General features: G+C 41.3%; 1 protein-coding gene across 1 annotated transcript in view; it reads left to right on the top strand.

Moving 5' to 3' along the window:
- Positions 1–19,633, top strand: part of NR4A3 (nuclear receptor subfamily 4 group A member 3) — a 36,303-nt gene extending 16,670 nt beyond the window's left edge. Inside the window, exons 5-7 of the mRNA XM_024126073.3 lie at positions 1,022–1,221; positions 3,440–3,618; positions 16,238–19,633. Of these exons, the coding sequence (XP_023981841.1) occupies positions 1,022–1,221; positions 3,440–3,618; positions 16,238–16,485 (627 nt within the window). The 3' untranslated portion in view covers positions 16,486–19,633. The remainder of the gene's footprint in view (positions 1–1,021; positions 1,222–3,439; positions 3,619–16,237) is intronic.
- The last annotated feature ends 783 nt before the right edge of the window (positions 19,634–20,416 follow it).

The raw sequence follows: 20,416 nt of genomic DNA, 5'->3' as shown, positions 1-20,416 counted from the left end.
TACCAGCATATCTAAAAGCCGTGTTGAGACTTTATCCCTGTTTGTACCTTTCCTCTCCTGGGGCCCTCTAGATCAATGATGTCCAATAGGGTGTTTTGCCGTGATGGAAATATTCTAAACACATGGGACTATTGAGCACTTGAAATATGGCTAGTGTGACTGAAGAACTGGATTTTAAATTGTATTTAATTTTCATTAATTTTAGTAGCCGCGAGCCCTGAGTCTGATGGCACACAGCTGCCTGGGCCCTGCCAAGGACACACTCCTCCCCGACCCCTTCCTTGTTTGTTTTATCTCTCAGAAATCTATCTGCAGCAAGCATCCATCTTCTCGTATTGGTTAATTCTGTGATTCTCAAACTTCACTGTGCATGAGAATTCACCTGGAGATCTTGCTAAAACAGTTTCTTGGGCCTACCCTCAGAGTTTCTGATTCTGTAGGTCTGGGGCAGAGCTGGAGATTTTCATTTCTAACACATTCCCAGGTGTTGCTGATGCTGCTGGGCCAGGGGCCACAGTTTGAGAACCAGGGGTTAATTAAGCATCTTGTTTGGAGACAGCTGTGCCTTAGGGAATCTGTGGATCCTGGAGGCTGATGCAGATACAACCCCCTGGGGTAACGGTTCTCAACACAGCAGCCCTTTGGAATCACCTGGGGAGCTTTTAAAATTCCTGATGACCAGTCCGGATCCCAGACCAGTTAAATTAGAATCTCTGTGCGTATGACCCAGACATGAGTGTTTTTTTAAAACTCCCCAGATGATTGCAGTCAGGATTGAAAACCACTGCACTAATGGGACTTAAGCAAATTTCATTGCCTATTAAGTGGTAACAGAATCCACTCTATGTCACAGGGCTATTGTGAGAATCCGATGAGTCTGTGAATGCAAAAAGGTTTTATAAACTGTGGCACCTAAAAGTAAGGATTTAGGTGTTGAAAATCTTGGAAGAGCCAAGCTGCAAATGATGCTGTTATCCCTGTTGGATTGAGATAACGCCGCTATCTGTGGTTTGCATTCTAGTACTGTCCCACTGACCAGACCGCTGCAGGCACAGATGCCGAGCATGTACAACAGTTCTACAACCTTCTAACAGCCTCCATTGAAGTATCTAGAAGCTGGGCAGAGAAGATTCCCGGATTTACTGATCTCCCCAAAGAAGATCAGACATTACTTATAGAATCAGCCTTTTTGGAGCTGTTTGTTCTCAGACTTTCCATCAGGTAATTACTTTTATTTTATCTTCCTCAGTCCACTCCTTCCTTTGAAGAAGTTTGAAACCTGCTGTATTTGTAACTAAGTCAGCAGTGAAAAGTTTGCTCAAGATGGACATATGAAATATGACCAGGCATTTAAAAACTGAGCAGTGGGTGGAGCCCTGGGCTGGTAGCCAGGACTCCTGGGTTCTAGTCTCAGTTTTAATACAGACTTGCTCTAAGACCCTGAGCAGGTCACTTGCCTCACCAGAAATTTAGTTTCCTTCTTTGTAAAATGAGAATGTTGGATTTGGTGTTCTCTAAAGCCCCTTGTAGCTCACATTCTGTGATTCCAGGAAGATTCTCATGGTGCATAAGGTATTTCCTGGGAGCAAGTATTTGTTTTGAACATTGCATTTACCTCCCAAGTTTCTATTTAACAAGTTGCCGTTCTCATACACCAGATGGGACGCTGAAGAGTTCCCACAGCTTCTCAACCCCCAGTGTTTACTCCAAGAGAATAGCTTCTGGATCAAAATATTTGGTTCAACTTATGACACTCAGTGACACCAAACACAAAGAGGAACTGATTTTTCTAAAAGCTAGAACCTGGGATCTAAGCTTCTCTCTTAAAGTCCACATTAGCATTTTAAATTTCATCTTCCTTGCTTCCTTTTAGTTATATATTTATAGGAGATGGTACCAACATTTTACCAATTTTATAGGAAAAATCATCACCTTTCCCCTCTTTGTCTTCCCTACCACCCCCTCCCCAGTTTCATACCATACTACCAGAAACCCTCACTTAAAGTGCAAATTCCCATGCCTCATTCCCAGCTATTTTGGTTTGGATCTGCCTTGAAGGAAGTCCAGAAATCTGCATTTTTAAGTCACGCTCCAGCGATTCTGATGCCGGTGTTCTGAGGTCTGGGTTTTAAACCCTGAGGTTGAATCATTCGGTCCTGTGCGTCCCTCTGTGGAGGGATCTGTGGGAGAGACTGAGGTGGAGTTACTACTAGACGGCCAGTAGTTACTGCCAATCCTGTGTGTGCAGGAGCCACGCTGAGCCAGCTATGTGACTACCATCTATTAGGCAGGCAGCAAAGGATTAAGTAGGTGATAAGCTCCATGAGAGCAGGCACCATAGAGGCCCTATTTACCAGGTGTTCTCCAGTGTCTGGCTAAGGAACTGCACAGGCTTCGTGCTCAGGAAATACTTCCTGAGTGAATGAATGAATAAAGCTGTTCATCCAAGAAGCACAATTAAAGAGACATTAACTTGTTAATGCAGAAGGCCAAGAGAGAGAAATATGTGGCAAGAGATTTGAAAATTAAAGGAATTTAAGATTAAGGTAAGGACCACCTAGAATTCAGAATTAGTTACACCTAACACTCATTGGCCCCTTGTATACCAGGCATCGTGCATGGGCTTTCAAATCCTTTATTTCATTCAATTCCCACAACATTCTTTGGAGGTAGCAATTATAATTCCTGTTTTATAGATAAGGAAAAGGAAACTCAGAAAGATTAAAGGAGTGCCCAAGGCCCCACAGCGAAGTGGTGCTAACTAGAAGTTCCAGGGCACCTTTCATTAGAAAAGAATGGGATAACTATGGACATAATATAAACTATCTGGATGGGTTGAGAAATAACCCTCTACAGCCCCACTGTTTAAAGCAGAGAATGTAATACAACATAAGGACTCTTTATTTTAGACCATTGTTCAGTTTGTCATTGACTTCTGGCGCTTGCAGGAACTTGGTGTTTTTAGAGTCTGCACAATGGAATTGTAGTGTCTAGCCTCGGGCCTTATCAGTTTTTGACATTTAAGAAAATGAAAGAGAAGTCGAAGGATTGAAGTGTGAAGGAGCACTGAAGGGAACAGTCTCGTGTTCACTGCAGAGAGACTGGGCACTGGGCTTCGCTTCCACCATCCATGAGTCCCAGGATGAGCCAGCAACTGCTTGTAGCAATAAGAGAGCAGACGCCCTGCACCGAGCATCCCCATGGCTGAGGCTCACGAGGGAAGTCAGCAGACAACTGGTGGTGCTTGTTTATCCCAGAAGCACAGTCTTGTTCATGGAGGGCGTCTGGACAGGTTTCACAGCACCACGCTGGGTTTTGGACGCTGCCCCAAGGCTGTGTGGGTGCCTGTGTGATTATGATGCTATCCCACTGGACAGACTGAACAGACCTATTTAATGTGTCTTCTCTATCCCTCACCCACCACCACTTTCTCTCGTAGGTCAAACACTGCTGAAGATAAGTTTGTGTTCTGCAATGGACTTGTCCTGCATCGACTTCAGTGCCTTCGTGGATTTGGGGAGTGGCTCGACTCCATTAAAGACTTTTCCTTAAGTTTGCAGAGCCTGAACCTTGATATCCAAGCCTTAGCCTGCCTGTCAGCACTGAGCATGATCACAGGTAAGCACCACCCTGCCGTGACTTGAAGGGACTGTGTCCCCCTCTCTCTCCTTTCCTGGCTTATGGTAGAGTCTGCCTTTGGCTGTCACACAAGAAATTAGGAAACTGATTGCCACTTTGCTGAAATCTGCTGTTTACCCTAGTTTAAAACAAGAGACAGGGACGTCCCTGGTTGCGCAGTGGTTAAGAATCCCCCTGCTAATGCGGGGAACATGGGTTCGAGCCCTGGTCCGGGAAGATCCCACATGCCGCGGAGCTAGTAAGCCCATGCGCCACAACTACTGAGCCTGCGCTCTATAGCCCGCGAGCCACAGCTACCGAAGCCCACGCACCTAGAACCTGTGCTCCGCAACAAGAGAAAGCCCGTGCACAACAATGAAGACCCAATGCAGCCAAAAGTTAATTAATTCATTTTGAAAAAAAAACAAGAGACTTACACCTGCAACTTATTGTCATGAACTTCCAGGAAAGAGGATTCCCAGTCTATTTGTTTACTGTGAACAAACCCAATATATGAAAATCTAAGTTTCCACAGGACCTCTGTGGGCAGTTGGACTCGCTGCTTCAGGGTTATTTTTACAGGGGGTTTTGAAGGAAGATTACCATAACCAGCCTGTTCCCGTGGGGCAGAGGGGCGAGTCTTCCCCTTTCCCCAGTCCTTGGCTAGTAACCCAAAGTAAAGCCAAAGAACTGCAAGCACATAAAACACACCTTTATTTATTTACAGCTTTATTTAGCAACTTTCATTGGCAGAGGACTGAGGAAAATGGATATTCATATGAAACAAAAATGGTTTAACTCAACGATTTTGAAGGGTTAAAAGCAGAAGCCTAAAAAATATATTCAACTTCTTTGTTATGCCGTTCTCCCCCTACGTGTCTCTCCCTCTCTATCCTTTGGGAGATAAAGGATTCCGAGGCAGAATGAGAGAGAAAGAGAAAGGCACAGTGGGTAAGAGAGGGGACACCATCTCCCTGTGGCTGCTGGAGGCCACAGGCCCCAGCTCCCCAGCTCCCCTTTGCCCCTTTACACTTTCAGAGTTTCCTGTTCGATCTCATTCTTCTTGATCAAACGGGGGTCTGGTGAGACAGTAGATGGAGGCTCCAGAAGAGGCTAGCCGGACCAGGGGTGCACCTCCCATCCTTTTCGTCAGACCCAAGTACAAGCTAGGCCGTTGGACTGAGGATTAAATTTCAGATTCTTGATACACTCTTGGCCGTGGAAAACATGTTTTTCAGGCAGGTGATGAGTTTCACAGAGGACCAGATGCATCCTGTGGCACAGATGGGCCCTTCTTTCTGATGCATTGTCTATATGCACCTTCTTGGGACATCTGTTAGCTAAAGTGAGATGTGTCTGAGTACCTTAAGAGGCTAAGCTGGTTCATCATTTAATGGTTTACATGAAGGTCAAGAAGAGTAAAAGCATGTGCCATGGGAGGAATAGGACACTAGCATGTTCCCTTAGTATTCCAAGTGGAACCTGACTCCTCCTGGTCTTTGATCCTAGATGAGAAACTCCCTTCTTTTGTGAGGGCTGCCAGAGACTTCCAAGGGAGCCATTCACAAAACAAAAAGAAACACAGTCTCCAAGAGTATGGATTTGATTAAGGGGGCTTTCAGATGGCAACGTAAGGGAGCACCTGAAGAAAATAAACCCATTTAAGGCACAGACATATTACTCCAGCAGTACTGAAATGAAATTGGCTCAAAGGCTACCTTTCAACTAAAGCTCTTCAGTTCAATTTTAAAACCATTCACCTCTTCCTAGGAAAGTTAAACCTTCAAAACTAGAAAGTATGAAATTTAGTTAATTTAGAAAAACAGACAGAAAAACTAGAGCCAGCCTTTGCTTTCCGTAAATAAAGCCAGCACATTGCCATGTCTCTATGGAAATGGGTTTTGAGTCTAGTATATCAGCAAGTGTCCCCTGATCTAGGTACTCCGCAGCAAGTCAGCGGGTTTTCAGCGATGATAACACACATCCCTAGAGGAGATAGAATATGCAAAAGAATCCATGTGATACAAGGTGCTGAGTGCTATGGTGCGGATGTGAGAGTGGGTGCAAAGTGCTGAGAGACCCATGGTGGGGGGTAGTCTTCTCAAAAGAGGTAACATAAAAGAGTCTAAAAAAGAGTGGATATATGTATAACCGATTTGCTTTGCTGTACACCTGAAACTAACACAACATTGTAAATCAACTATACTCCAATAAAAGATTTTTAAAAAGAAGTAAATATGTCCAAACCAGGGGGAAAAAAAAGAGATAATGTGGGCTGGTCTTTGATAAAAGCATAGGATGTCTCCAGGCTAAAATGGAAGGAGTGAGAATTCTAGGCATAAATAAAAATGTGCTAAAGCCATTGAAAATATGGCTGTCGTACGTTTCAGGAAGGAAATGTGTAAAAAAATAGAGTGATGGGAAATGAGACTGGTGTGATAGGTTAGGGTGGGGCAGGGCATGAAGAAGCTTTCACACTTAGGTGAGAAGATTGGGGGTTCTCTTGAGAGCAGTGGGGGATCCACAGAGATGAGCATCATGGCCAGGCTTGCATTTTAGAAAGGTCTACCCTGACAGCTGGTTTTGAACACAGATTTTAGCAGGAAAGAGACTAAGAGGGAAAAGCCCAGTCCAGGTGTGAGTTGTGGTTTAAGAGAAGGGCCCGAGGCCTGCATCTTTTTCTGTTTTACCCTTTAAGTAGAAATTAATAGACAGCAATGAGGTCACAGCATGTGGGTGCCAGGCAATGCCAACCTGGAGAGGTCGGCAGTTCAGCGCACAGAATACAAACTAGGAATTAGGAGAAGGTGGTGCTAGTCTTGTCTCTGCCTCCAGTTTACTGTGTTTCCGGCAGTTATAGCTGCTCATCCACTGCCTATTTATATAGAGGCATGCTCAGGGAGGAAGCAGTTTGGCATGGCAGAAGTTGCAAGGATTTTGGAGACCACCATCCCCAGGTTAGAATCTGGGATCGTGTATTTAATAAGTATGTACTATTGAGAAATGCATTTCTCTGAACTTCAGTTTCCCCATCTGTGAAATGGGGAGGATAATATCTATTGCCTCAGGTGGCAGTAAGGATTACCGAAAATTAGGTTTGTGATGTAGCCAAACTGGATTCAGAATAAGCACTCTTATCCACTTATGTTCCATCCTGGAGGGACATAACAAGGACTCCCTCAAATGAGGCACACGCCTGCCCCTTCTGCAAACCCTATGCGGTCCAAAATCAAACTCAGTGTCATGAGGAATCAGGTGGTGGCCTTAGAAGCAGTGTGTTTGGTGAATATCTCTTTGGATGCTTGAGAGAGGCTCAGAGAAGGACAGTGATATTAAAGGAATTCACCTGCAGTTAATGGGCACTTACAATGGGCCCTGTCCTTGATGGGGTGCATCCAGATCCTGTGTTCAGTCCTGCAGCCTGTGCAGAGCCGGGTGTTACAGGTGCTGTGGTTATAACACACAAGAAAAAGAAGCCCTCTTCTCTCACTTCTGGATCTCGCAGAACTCTCTTTGTGATTTGCTGGTTCGGAGAGGGGGTTTGAAATGTGTGAAAGCATCAGGAAATGGCAGAAAAGGCAATGCCTGAGCAACAGCAGTGCACATTGTTGTGGATATTCATTTTCATTTGAATAGGAGCTACCCTGAAATCTTGACTTCTAAATAAGCTCCACTGATCATAAAGGGTGCTTGTCGAATATCAGTTGCGCTATTGGCAGCAGAAAATTCATCCCAAAATCGTCTGCTCCAAACCACACAGAACTCATGAAAAGGAAATGGGGTCTTAGACATTTAACCAGTCTTGCTTTCCAGGAAAGTTATTGAGAATCTGGACAATATTGGTAGTTTGTACAAACATGACTTTGTTTCCTAATTCTTTTTTTTCCTCTTCCTCGACCTCTCTCTATGTGCCCTGGTGAAAAACTAGGTGGCGAGGTGGGGCAGGAAATGGTTTCTTTCAGATCACGCTCCTTTAGCACAGTGAAAAGGAACTCCCCACAGTTGTGGTTGCCAAATGTTTTTAGGTCCCCAGTTCATCTACCCTAACCGTTCCCTTTTCCAGTGACATATTCCTGACATAGGAGTAATGGAAATGCTTTGCTTCTGATGGAATATCAATGAGGTGGTATCTAGTTGCAGTTAATTATGTATAACAAATAAGAAGCCCCCCAAATAGAAAGTTAGTGTGGAATTACCATTTTATAAGTATCCATTCACTAAGTAAATACTGAAGACCTACTATATGTGCGGCATGGTGGCAGTCCCTAGGGATGCAAAGATGAGTCATGTGTGAATTCTGCTGTCAGAAAGTATATGGTCTACTAGGAAGTCATATATGATGATGATATAGTGAACTCAGTGTGTGGTGGTGAGTGCTCAGGTCCTTAAAAGTGCAGGGGAAGTTCAGACTACTGCTAGCACTTTGCAGGTGAAGAAAAGTGGAGGTGCTGGTCATGAATAGCTTCCCAAGGAGGTGGTATCAAGAAATGAGACCATTTAGAGGAAGGACATTCCAGATGGAGGAATCAGCATAGCAAGGGCATGGCAGTGGAACACTTCAACACATTTTGGGGAAAAGCAAGTATGGTGCAGTTGCATTGTGTATCTTTTAAATCCTATATATAATCTCAGTAGAAAGAACAGAAAAATTAAAAGAGTACAAGTTATTACATTTGATGATTCTATGTCTCTGAATGAGCGTGAGAGAGAAGACGTGAATCCACTGTGGGCCATGGTCTCTCTGCTTCTGGTGGTGAGAGCTGAGAGCATGTCCTGCACTTTGGGGAAATGTAAAGAATTTTCAGGAAAAAATATTGATTCTATGTAATATTTATCTTATGGCCTAGGATTATGACCTAACCTCAGAGTAAAATGCATTTCCCATATAGTAAAAAGGGAAATAAGATTGGAAAGGCAGTTTTGGACCAGATGGTGGAGGGAACTTGAGTGCCCAAATGCCATTTTGCAAAACACTACACTAAAAGAATGTTCCCCTTGGCTTTCTTTCCCTACTCATGTCTTCCGTCAGGTAGAAAATGCTCTTTTCTTTCTGTAGTCTTTTTCTTTGTCTTATTGGAACATGAATTCTGAGACTGAGGAGGAGGCAGAAAGCAATGAAACAGTGACATGGCAGAACCGGGCAGGTGGCTGATCCTGCCACACCCTCTACCACCTGTCTTCCCAGAGCTCCACTCTTCTCTCTAAATGGTTACCTGGTTACTCTGTTTTTATATCACATATAGCCATCGGCTTACATTGCAAGGAAAACTAAGTGTAAAACTTGGCAGGGCCATACTGTTTTTTTTTAAAAAGTAGTGGAGAAAGGTTATCATGAGATTTGGAGATTGGAGAGCTGAGTTCAAGTCTTCACCTTCCTTACTTCCTAGCTCTGCAAGTTTGGGCAAGTTCCTTACCCTCTCTGAATCACAGTTTTCTCGTTTTCCACAGGGATAATAATGTCTACTTGTAGGTTTCTTGTAAAGATCGAATGAGCTAATGTATACTTTGCAGAAAAAAATATTAGACAAACCTTTATTATTATTATCCTAAATGGTAGGAGTTTTACTTCCAGGAAGAGCTAGCTGTTCTAAGGATCCATAAAAATGTTGATGCATCCCTACAATTGTTCATGCACGTCACATTAAGCGATTTCTTTGTGTCTTTCTTTTCCAACTAGACCCAGGGTTTCTTAAGGGCAGGGAGAGTCTTATTCATCTTTAAAATTACTTTTAGCATTGAAAGGTGTCTGGCACAAAGCAAATATTGGTTGAATGAGTGCGTTAATTGTGAATAGCAGAAAGTTTCCCAAATTAGGAAAATCTGAATTATTTATTTTTAGCGCACCACTTTGTTCGTAGAAAATAGTCAGAATTCCTGAGAACTACCTTATTTCAATTCAGATTGACTCAGTAATATTTATTGAGCATCTTCTATGTGCCAGGCATAAAATCCCTTATCCTCCAAGAGTTTGTGGTCTCGCTGGGGAGACAGACACCTGCTCTAATAGATCAAAGACAGACAGACCGACTGAAAAGCACTATTACAGCCTGAGCACAGGTTGCTGACCGACTTGTGGTTTCCTGATCAGCATGGGCTCAGTGTCTCTGGGACTGACCGTCAGTAAAGGATGTTATTATGACATGAGAAGTAGCAGTGAGATGACTTCCCAGAGAAAGAAGTAGAGCTCCGAGCAGGAAGTCCTGTTTGTTAGTTGGTGTTTGAGTTACACACACATCTCTCCCCAGCTGCTCTCCTCTCTTTCTCCTTTGGCTGGACCTGTATTATTGCTGTTGATGGGTTGGCCTGTGTGGAGACCGGCTCAAAATCAAAAGAAGTTGCTTTTCCTTATTGAGGCTCCTGATGGTATCATCACCTCTTTCCTCATCCCCTGATCCTTGCTGTGAGGAAGAGGATTTGGCATTTCTTGTGTGGGTCTAAGAGGCAGACCTGGAAACTGTAGGAAGGCAAAATTTAGCTCAACATAAGAAAAACTTTCTAAAAGACAGAACTATTTGAAATTGGAATAAGCAACCATGGGCAGTGAGTTCCTGCCTTGGGGAGTGAGGTTTACAAAACAGAGACTAAATGAACGCTAGTTGTAGACTGGGTCAAACATCTTATGGGGACTGGGGTTGACTATAACAGACCTTCTCCAGCTTTCATGTGCATGCAAATCACTGGACATCTTGTTAAATTGAGGATTCTGATTGGGTAGGTCTCTGCAAGTCCTGAGATTCTCACAAGCTCCCAGGTGATGTTGATGATGCTGATCTAGGGACCACACTTGAGTAGCAAGGGACAAGGGAGCCTACTGGTAATTAGGAGTCCATGAAATTAACAATAACTACCATTTTAAAATACTCAGTGCGAGGCACTGTGCCAAGGCCTCTGCATGCGTTATTTGTTTAATGTTCTTTAGTAAATAGACTTGGAAGGACCTGAGACTGGTTACAGCGGAGATGGGAAGCAGAGAGACCAGTCAAAAGCTATTAAAACAATATAGGTAACATATTGAAAACCTGGTCCAGAGGCAGTGAGACTGAGAGAAGGTAGGTGCAAGGAGCATTGCAGAGATAATAATCAAAGTTCTTGCAGTGGATTAAATATGAGCCTGGGAGAAAAATTGTTAGAGATGATTGTGAGACTGACGGGGAGGATTGTGGAATCATTAATAGGCCAACTCAGAAGTGGGTGATTTGAAGGAAATTTGAAGGGAAGGTTGAGCTGGGGACGTGGAAGAGACTTGCTAATATTTATTAAGTACTTACTATATGCCAGGCATTGTTCCAAGTACTTCACATGTCTTAATTCATTTAATTCTCACAACAACTCATGAGGCAGTTACCATTATTAGCTCTGTTTTATGAATGTGGAAACAGACCCAAAGTCACCCAGCTAATAAGTGATAGAGCAAGGCTTTACATCCAGGAAATGTGGTTCCAAAGCTTCTGATGTGGTAGGTTTTAGAGTTTGTTAAGTTCTTTCCTGTTGTTAGCTTCTTAATAACTCCCAACTTGTATATTTATTCTGAGCAACCCACCTGTTTAGTATTCATTTAATATGTATTACAGGTCCCTCCATTAACATATTCACTTAACAGATATTTATTGGGTATCTCTTATGTAGTAGGCTTGGTGCTGGAGATACAATGATGAGCAAGTACAGTCTATGCCCCCATGGAGCTTACATTTAATGGAGGAGGAGGCAATTGTCGCAAAAATATCTGATTTCAACCTGTGATATCATTCAAAGGGAAAAAATAGAGAAAATGCCATAGGAGAACATGATCTAGACTGGGAGTAAAAAGGGAAGCTTCCCTGAAGAATTATTTGATCTGCAATCTAAAGGATGAATAGATGTTAACTAGGTGAAGAGGGAAGAACATGAACGCAAACCTAAATAGCTTTATTATTTCACTCAATCAGTCTCTCGCCCTCTCTCTTGATCTCTCTCTCCCTGTTTCCTCCCTTCTCCCTCCCTCCCTCCCGTCTCTCCTCCTCCCCCTGCCTGCCCTCCTCTCTCTCCTAGCAGAGATGTCTATGGCATGGATAGCCAGAATGAACAGGAACCCAGCAGTGTCTTTAGATACTAACACCACGCAGGTTAGGAGTGCGGTCTGTTGTCTGTCTGCTTTGTTCACTGCTCTAACCCCAGTGGCTGTAACATTGCTTGGCACAGAATAGATACTCAAATGTTTGCTGAAAGAAGCAATTAGTCAATTAGCTAATTAGGTACACGGAAAGTAGGAGGGAGTTACAGGGAGGCTGAGTTAATCTCAGGAAGAGGAGGAACATTCTAACAGTGTTCAAGGCAACCAGGTACAATAGAAATATCTCTGGACTTGGTGTGAAGGAAATTAGCCACTTGTTAATTTTGACCATGGGCAAATCACTTAACTCTCTGTGCCTTAGCCTTCTTACTCATTAAATAAAGATCATCTTTGTCCTGCCTAATTCACAGGGTTATTGTGAGGGTGCAGTAAAATAATCTAAGTAAAAATGTAATGTAAAGTGCTATTAAATATATTTTTATTATCAGGGTGTAATAGTGAACTGCCAGTCCAGCTGGTGCCAGGTACTGTCTTTGTGGTATCTCATAGTGGGAATTCTTGTCTTAGGAGAAAGTTTGAACTAACTAACTCAAATTCTTTCCAATTCATATATTCTATGGTTATGACATATAAATCCATTATGTAACCATTTCTATAAGTTGTATTTTAAATTTTTGAATACATAAAGCTGAGTTAAAATACTGAAGTATTGGGTAAAAATGTTGTAGATCAAAATGCAAAAAATACTGAGAAGTTTGTTTTATTTAATGGTGGACAAAGATCTTAAGCTGAAATCTGTATATAATTCTCTAGGGAGGGGGAAAATCCAAACGTCTGATTTCCCCTAGAATTTATGAACTCTCTGTATATCAGCTCTGCAGCCATGTTTACCAAGCTGCAAGATGAAAGGGGGTCCCTTAAACTAAAATGTCAGTGATTGGGGTTTTAAGGAATTTCAAATTACTCGGAAGGTCCCAGACACTTAGTGACTCCCAAGAGATTTGAAAATCTTGCTGACTGCTGGCGGTAGTTTGCCTGGAGACTGAATTTTATCTCAGCCCCTTTGAAAGAGTAAAGAAGCCACAAATCCAGTAGCTGTTCAAAACAACAAAGAAGGTGCCCTTGGCTTCTAACAGGAGTGTCTCTGAATTCCTCAAGGAATTCCAGGCCTAGGCTTGATCCAGCTGGCAGGAGGTATCGATCTCCACTTGAATTCACTGAATAAATAATGGTTGCCATAGTTATCGAGCAGTCACAACTGGTTGGAGAGCAGGGAAAACTCCGAGGCACCTTCTGTGAGTTTGGCCATGAGAAAGTCTGGTTACAAGGTTCCATAATCAACCCCCTCCTGAAATCCAGCCCACACATTGCTCAGTTTCTTTATCCTGACAATGAATATGGGATCTTGAATATAGTGCAAGGCATGAGGCACAGAAAGGAAGGGAAAGCTTAAATCAATGGATCGGTATTTATTCCAGGAAAAGCATCTCTCCCTGCATTATGAACCTAATTTGATATATTTCAGTATTTAATAGAATTTGCTATCAGCGAGATGACTGATCATGTTACAGCAACTAGAGGGGTTCTCAGAGGACCAAATCCCAGTTTGTTCTATTTTAACATTGTTTATTATACCGATAGCGTTAACCTGGATATTTTAAAAGAAAGGAAAAGAGTTATCCGACAATCTCATGAATATTTTCACTTTTCTGTTTCCTTTCATCCTTCTCTATATGCAGAAATAATTTTTACATGGATGGAATCACAGCTTAGATTTTATATTCTAATCTTTATTTAATGTGATATTATATATTTTGCCATGTCGCTTCACAGCCTTCATATTTGTCCTTTTGATGTCTACAGAATCTTCTATTATGAGGACATACCATTTTTCACTTAACAGTTCCCCTATTCTTCTTCCCTTTATCTTTTTTCATTTTTTAAAATAGGTAATGCTACCCCAAATGTCTTCATGCATAAGACTTCATGCAGAAGTCTTATTCTTCTGTTCAGTGTTTTCTTCAGATAAATTCCCAAGAATGAGATTACTTGGTCAGAGGCTACGAACATTTTATAGCTCTTGAAATTTACTGCCAAATTTTCAGCCAGCTTTTTTGCTTTTGGGGGGAAAATAAAACTTTTGGCAGAGCACCATTGCAGTTGAAGTTCACTCTTGAGTGCTTCTTCTGAGACTAAAACATGGGGACTATGTATTTAGTAAAGATAAACCATAGAGGACAGCTTTGCACCTGGGCTGATTAGTTAATAGCTTCCTGGGGGAAAGGAAAATCCTGCACTGCAAAGCTTGGGAGTCAGGGGACTTTATCGCCTTTCTTTGACCCTGCAGCTGCCAACAATTTGCTATGTGTCAGGTATTGTCTTAGGGGCTGACTGTGCCACGCATGTAGCACTCTACAGTTGGCAGAACACTGTTATGTAGCATCTTCTTAGCTGAACCTCACAATAAACCATGGAGGCGAGCTTTATTATAATCACACTTTTTCTTTCAATTCATTTTGTAATATTTAAGAAACACAGAAAAGAATGAAGAAGACTACAACAAAGACTTGTGTATCTACCACCCTTTAATGTTGAGCCTTAGAGCAATTAGGTCACATGATTAGTAAGTAACAGAACCAAAAATGGAACCCAGGTCTGTCTGACTCCAAGTTCAGTCACCTTTTCTCTATATTATGTTGCATTGAGATGAGAGACCTGTAAGTTACAGCCCACTGAGATGCTGCTGGCAATTTTCATGGTTGTACTTTAATATAATTATAAATATATATAAATGTGCATCAGAGCTGGAAGAGACCTTAGAGGTCATTAAATCCAATCTCTTCCTTTTCATAGGGGCTCTAGAGAGGAAGGCACTCCCCAAGTTATACACAACTAGCCAAGCTAGGGAAGAATGCAGATCTCCTGGTTCCTGGGCCTCCTTTTATTTAGGGCAAGAGAAAAAAAAAAGTGTCTAGATAGTTGCTTCATTTTTCCGATGATTTTGGGAATTTACTTTTCTAACAAAAATATTCCCAACTAAAAAAATAATTAATGTAGGAAAAATTAAAAACTAGTACTTGATTTCCCATTGGATGGATATCTTCCATCTCTCAAGAATTATTATTTTACATGTAAATATACCAAGAGATGAAAACTTTGACTAAGATAACAGGGGCCAAGCTCTCCTCTCAGGAAAGAGACTCTGATATGTACATGCTGAGGGAGAGCAAATTGATTTGTACTGGATGTCATGCTCCTTTCTGTTTGCAAGGAGATGCAACATTGCACTGGAGCAAGAGGACAGAGTCTGCCTCAGAAGACTGGGTTCAAATCCCAGCTTTTAGCAGCTGTGTGACTTTGGGAAATCCATTTAACCTTATTTACAAAATAAGAGATCATAATATTTAACACGGGGATAATTTATATATTATTTTATAAAATATAAGATACTGTTGTTCATGTCTTGCCACATTATAAAATGCTTACACCACCTCCTCTGAGCCTCCTCTCTTCTCTGACTTTTCCGTCTCCACAGCAGAGGAACGTGTATTTTGTACCAGGTATAGGTGTGTGCCAGGTGTAGGTCAATAGGAGTATGCGGCTGGGAGAACAAGGAAAAGAAAATCTGGATTCTTCTCAAGCTGGTTAGCATGAAAATACAAGAATGCGCTTTGTATCAGGTCTTGCAGGGCAGCCTTTGCGTTAACAAATGGAAATTACAGCTGTACTACCAACCCCGTGTGTCAAGATGAGAACATTTTTTCATTTGCCTGGATGTGTTTCCATGTCACTCTGAAAAAGAGTTGCTTCCTGATGGGGCTTTTGTAAGACCTCAGTCAGATAATGTGTGCAAAATAGTAACCACCCTGTTATTCACTCAATGTGGCTCTGTGACGGGAACTGTGTACTTACTTCATCTGCATTATTCGCCCAAGCTGATCCTCCCAGAAACCCTGAATTGGGTATGATTATTATCTTCATTTTATAAGGAAACTGGGGCTCAGAATATAAGAGACTTACTCAAGGGGACACAGTGAGTAAGTGACAGGACTGGGATTCAATCCCTATTGTTGTTTAATAAAAAAGGCCATGAACTATCTCTAAGTGGGAGGGCACTTTGACTGTAAAATGCCATCCCAACTGGCAGAACAGGACACAGGACTCCATTAGGGATTCAGGGTTTGTTTGTTTGGTTTTTTTTTTTTATTTATTTTTGGCTGGGTTGGGTCTTTGTTGCTGCACGCGGGCTTTCTCTCGTTGTGTTGAGCAGGGGCTACTCTTCCCTGCGGTACGTGGGCTTCTCATTGCGGTGGCTTCTCTTGTTGCGGAGCACAGGCTCTAGGTGCACAGGCTTCAGTAGTTGTGGCACACGGGCTCAGTAGTTGTGGCTCACGGGCTTAGTTACTCCACGGCATGTGGGATCTTCCCGGACCAGGGCTCGAACCTGTGTCCCCGGAATTGGCAGGCAGATTCTTAACCACTGCGCCACCAGGGAAGTCCAGGGATTCCGGGTTTTTTTAAGATGTAACTGCCTCCTAAATTTTTCTATCCTTTTCTAACCCTCTGCAGAACGACATGGGTTAAAAGAACCAAAGAGAGTGGAGGAGCTATGCAACAAGATCACAAGCAGCTTAAAAGAGCATCAGAGTAAGGGACAAGCTTTGGAGCCCACTGAGCCCAAGGTCCTACGTGCCCTGGTAGAACTGCGGAAGATCTGCACCCTGGGCCTCCAGCGCATCTTCTACCTGAAGCTGGAAGACTTGGTGTCTCCACCTTCCATCATCGACAAGCTCTTCCTGGATACCCTGCCTTTCTGAGCAGGAGCGGCCTGAGCAGGGAGCTGCCTCATCTGCTAGCAGCCGCTTGCTAAGCAGCGAGGGATGGGTCTGGACACCTACCGTTTTCTGTCCTTCCTTAAGAGAAAAAGCAAGCTCCTGTAGAAATGAAAGACTTTTTTTTTTTTTTTTTTCTGGCACTTTTCCTTACAACTGAAAGCCAGAAAACTTGCAGAGTATTGTGTTGGGGTTGTGTTTTATATTTAGGCTTTGGGGTTGGGGTGGGGGGGGTATAGTTCATGAGGGTTTTCTAAGAAATTGCTAACAAAGCACTTTTGGACAATGCTATCCCAGCAGGAAAAAAATAATAATAATAATAACTGTTTTAAAACTCTTTCTGGGGAATACAATTATAGTTGGTTTGTATTTAAAAACAAGAACAGCCAAGGGTTGTTCGCCAGGGTAGGATGTGTCTTGAGATTGATCCCTTTAGAGTACACTTCTTGTATCAAGGGTACATATGTGGTGCAAACAAAGCAGAAATTCCCTCTTCCTAATTTCTTTCTTCCTTATTTTATTTTAACAAATGGTGAAAGATGGAGGATTACCTATAAATCAGACATAGCAAAATGATAATGGCTGTTCGCTTCCATATACAAGTGCAATTTTTAAAGTGCTGTCTTACTAAGTCTTGTTTATTAACTCTCCTTTATTTTATATGGAAATTGAAAGGAGGCAGTCATGTTAGCAAATGACACATGCTAATTTTCCTAGCAGAGGCTTTGTCCACCTGCCCTTTAGAACCCTTCTGAGGTATGGTCCATCCAAGAATTTAGGCCATTCTTGATGGCTACAGATCCCTGCCCTGACTGTCCAACTGTCCTAAAGGGGGCTCAGATTATAAGATGGATTGCATACAGCTTTTTTTTGTCATGTTCTATAAATCTAGCCGGAGTTCCCTAAACTTTCTTCAATTATAGAAACCGACTGACACATTCATTCAGAAGCCCCAGGAGCATTCAATGAGTTTTAAGCGTTTGAACCCTAGATGAGAACATGCAAATGAGTCGGAATGGATCATACAGGGTAAGCACCAGGGATAATAAGGTTTTTAAAATATCTATAATTTAATTTTTGTTATCGGTTAAGGAGACAATTTTGGAGAACAAGGAAGTCTTATTATAAAAAAAAAAATAGTGTGAATGTAAGTACTTAGAAAGGATTAGTGGGCTGCGTTTCAACATTCCGTGTTCGTACTCCCTTTTGTATGTTTATACTGTTAATGCCATATTATTATGAGATAATTTGTTGCATAGTGTCCTTATTTGTATAAACATTTGTATGCACGTTATATTGTAATAGCTTTGCCTGTATTTATTGCAAGACCACCAGCTCCTGGAAGCTGAGTTACAGAATACTTAAATGGGGTGTTCACAGTGAACTTGGATACACCAATTAGAAATTAAATAAGCAAATATATATATAAATATAGCAGGTTACATATATATTTATAATGTGTCTTTTTATTAACCATTTGTACAATAAATGTTACTTCCCATGAGGTTATTTTATGGTTCATTTGCAGTGACTTTTAAGGCAGTACTGTTTAGCACTTTGATATTAAAATTTTGCTTATGTTTTGCTAAATTCAAATAATGTTTGAAGATTTTTAGGTCTAAAAGTCTTTATATTATATACTCTGTATCAAGTCAAAATATCTTTGGCCATTTTGCTAAGAAACAAACTTTGAATGTCAAACTGATGTCACAGTAGTTTTTGTTAGCTTTAAATCATTTTTGCTTTAGTCTTTTTAAAGGAAAAAGAACAAAACTATGCTGTTTATATTGTCATTAAATTATACAATCAAACAAATGCCAAATGAATTGCCTAATTGCTGCAAAGGATAGCCGAGATAGCAAATCATATATGTTTTTTTCCAAGAGTCATTCTGATATTTGATCATGTATTATGTTTGTGTGAGCTTTTGTGAGAGATTATTATTTTTATATCAAGATGATAGGATCTGGAATGTTAGGATCTTGGAATGTTAGACTTAGAAGGGGCCTGACATGTCAACTAGTCCACCCACCCTGAAATTCATAGAGGAGAAAACTGGGGCCCAGCAAAAGGCAAAGAGTTACCCAAGGTCAGACAGCTGGTAACAGAATCAAGACTAGGACCTAATTCTTCTTTCCATGGTCTTTTTACTTAATTTACTGCACCTATAGGGAAACAGGCTTTTAGAAATAACCACTAATATTTATTTACATTTTACCATGAAAAATAGTACTTTTGCAGTGATTTTTTTTAGCTTATATGCAAACACAATAAACATTATTAAATATCAGGAAAGCTAACATTTCATACAAGGTAGCTTCAGACCAAATTCAAAATGAATTTGGATAAATTAGAAATACTGTGCATATATATAACCCTTTTGTGCACCGTTAGTCTTGGAATGTTAATCCTTGTTTTTTGTCATGTCTGTAAAGGAAAAACAAAACAAAACAAAAAAACAGAGCCCTAGAGAAATGCTGTCACTTTTCATTTTTACACCCATCAGATTTAAGGAAAAGACTTTTTAGCCGATATTGATTGGTTGGAAGGAATGAAGGTTTTTAGTTTATAGGTCCAGACACTAGTGCTGAAAATAAAGCTTATAGCTAGTGTTCTTCTGTCTTCCATAGTTATTACAACTATGAGAGCCCCCCACCAAGTCATCTATCAATTCAAGTCTCTTTTTTTATCTTAATGTTGACACACAAGTTTATACAGAGTGGATGACCAAACTAGCTCAGATGAGGACAGCAAGAATTAAAGCAGGTGATTCTTCCCTTGTGGGAGAGCTCTCTCAGTGCGAACATGCCTTCTGTGGGCGGAAATCAGGAATCCACCAGCTGTTAATGGAGAGTGCCTTGCTTTCATTTCAGACAGCAGAGTTTTCCAAAGTTTCTCTGCTCCTCTAACAGCATTGCTCTTTAGTGTGTGTTAACCTGTGTTTGAAAGAAATGCTCTTGTACATTAACAATGTAAAGTTAAATGATTAAATTAAATTACATTTTATCAATGGCTACTGGTGTGTTGAATAAGCACGCTTCATTTAACAGTATTTTCTTAACCATTTATATAATGGTATTTGCTGTGAACTCTTAAACATACCCCAAATGGATTTTTTAAAAGGCTTACTAATGTTGAAAAATTAATAGGCATTCTGAATTGGAAATATATTAAACCTCACTGATTGCGAAGAAGGACATTCTAAATTCAATAACCATTTATTGACTACTTCCTGCAGGCAAAGCACAGTTGGGTGCTTTGAGGAGAAACAAACATGCACAGTGTATGAAGTTTTCGCTTTCAACTGTGTATAACATAAGCGGAGCTAACAATCTGTTGCCTAAACTTATCATTTAGGGGTATGAAGGATTTATTTCTATATCAAGATGACAGGATATCAGTTGTTTGTGAACCAGAATTTACAAGAATCAGGGTAAGAGTTCTCAAAGATTGATTGGTACTCTCTGCCTTTCTGCTGAAGCCATTACTACTACATTGCTTAGAAACCCCTCTGTGGGCAATGCAAATACAACTTTTATTCAGCTCTACCCCAAACACATATTCCAAGTTAGTACAAATATGGTTTTTTTGTGTGCACTGATAGCTCAAAACTAGAAACGTGGGAGCTCTCATGATTTTCTTCATTAGTTCATGCATACAGTATTTTCTAAGTGCTGTGTGTGGTCTAGGAGCCAAACCCTTCTCCCTGCTTCTTGCCAGTGCCTTCATTTCCTCAACTATAAAATACAGTAAGAAGAGAATGAGAGATACAGCCGAGCACCATCCTGCATACAAATTCAAATATAGGTGCTTGGCCCAAAGGGAAAAAAGAAAGGGGGAGTGGGGAAGCTCCTTTTTCGGGGATTCTAGGGGCAAAAGTCTGGTTTGAATGGGGAGGGAGGCAAGGAAGATCAGT

Source organism: Physeter macrocephalus, chromosome 9, assembly GCF_002837175.3.
Source record: "Physeter macrocephalus isolate SW-GA chromosome 9, ASM283717v5, whole genome shotgun sequence".
Lineage (NCBI taxonomy): Eukaryota > Metazoa > Chordata > Mammalia > Artiodactyla > Physeteridae > Physeter > Physeter macrocephalus.
The sequence above is the reverse complement of the archived record's forward strand: the minus strand, read 5'-3'. Positions and strand labels throughout refer to the sequence as shown.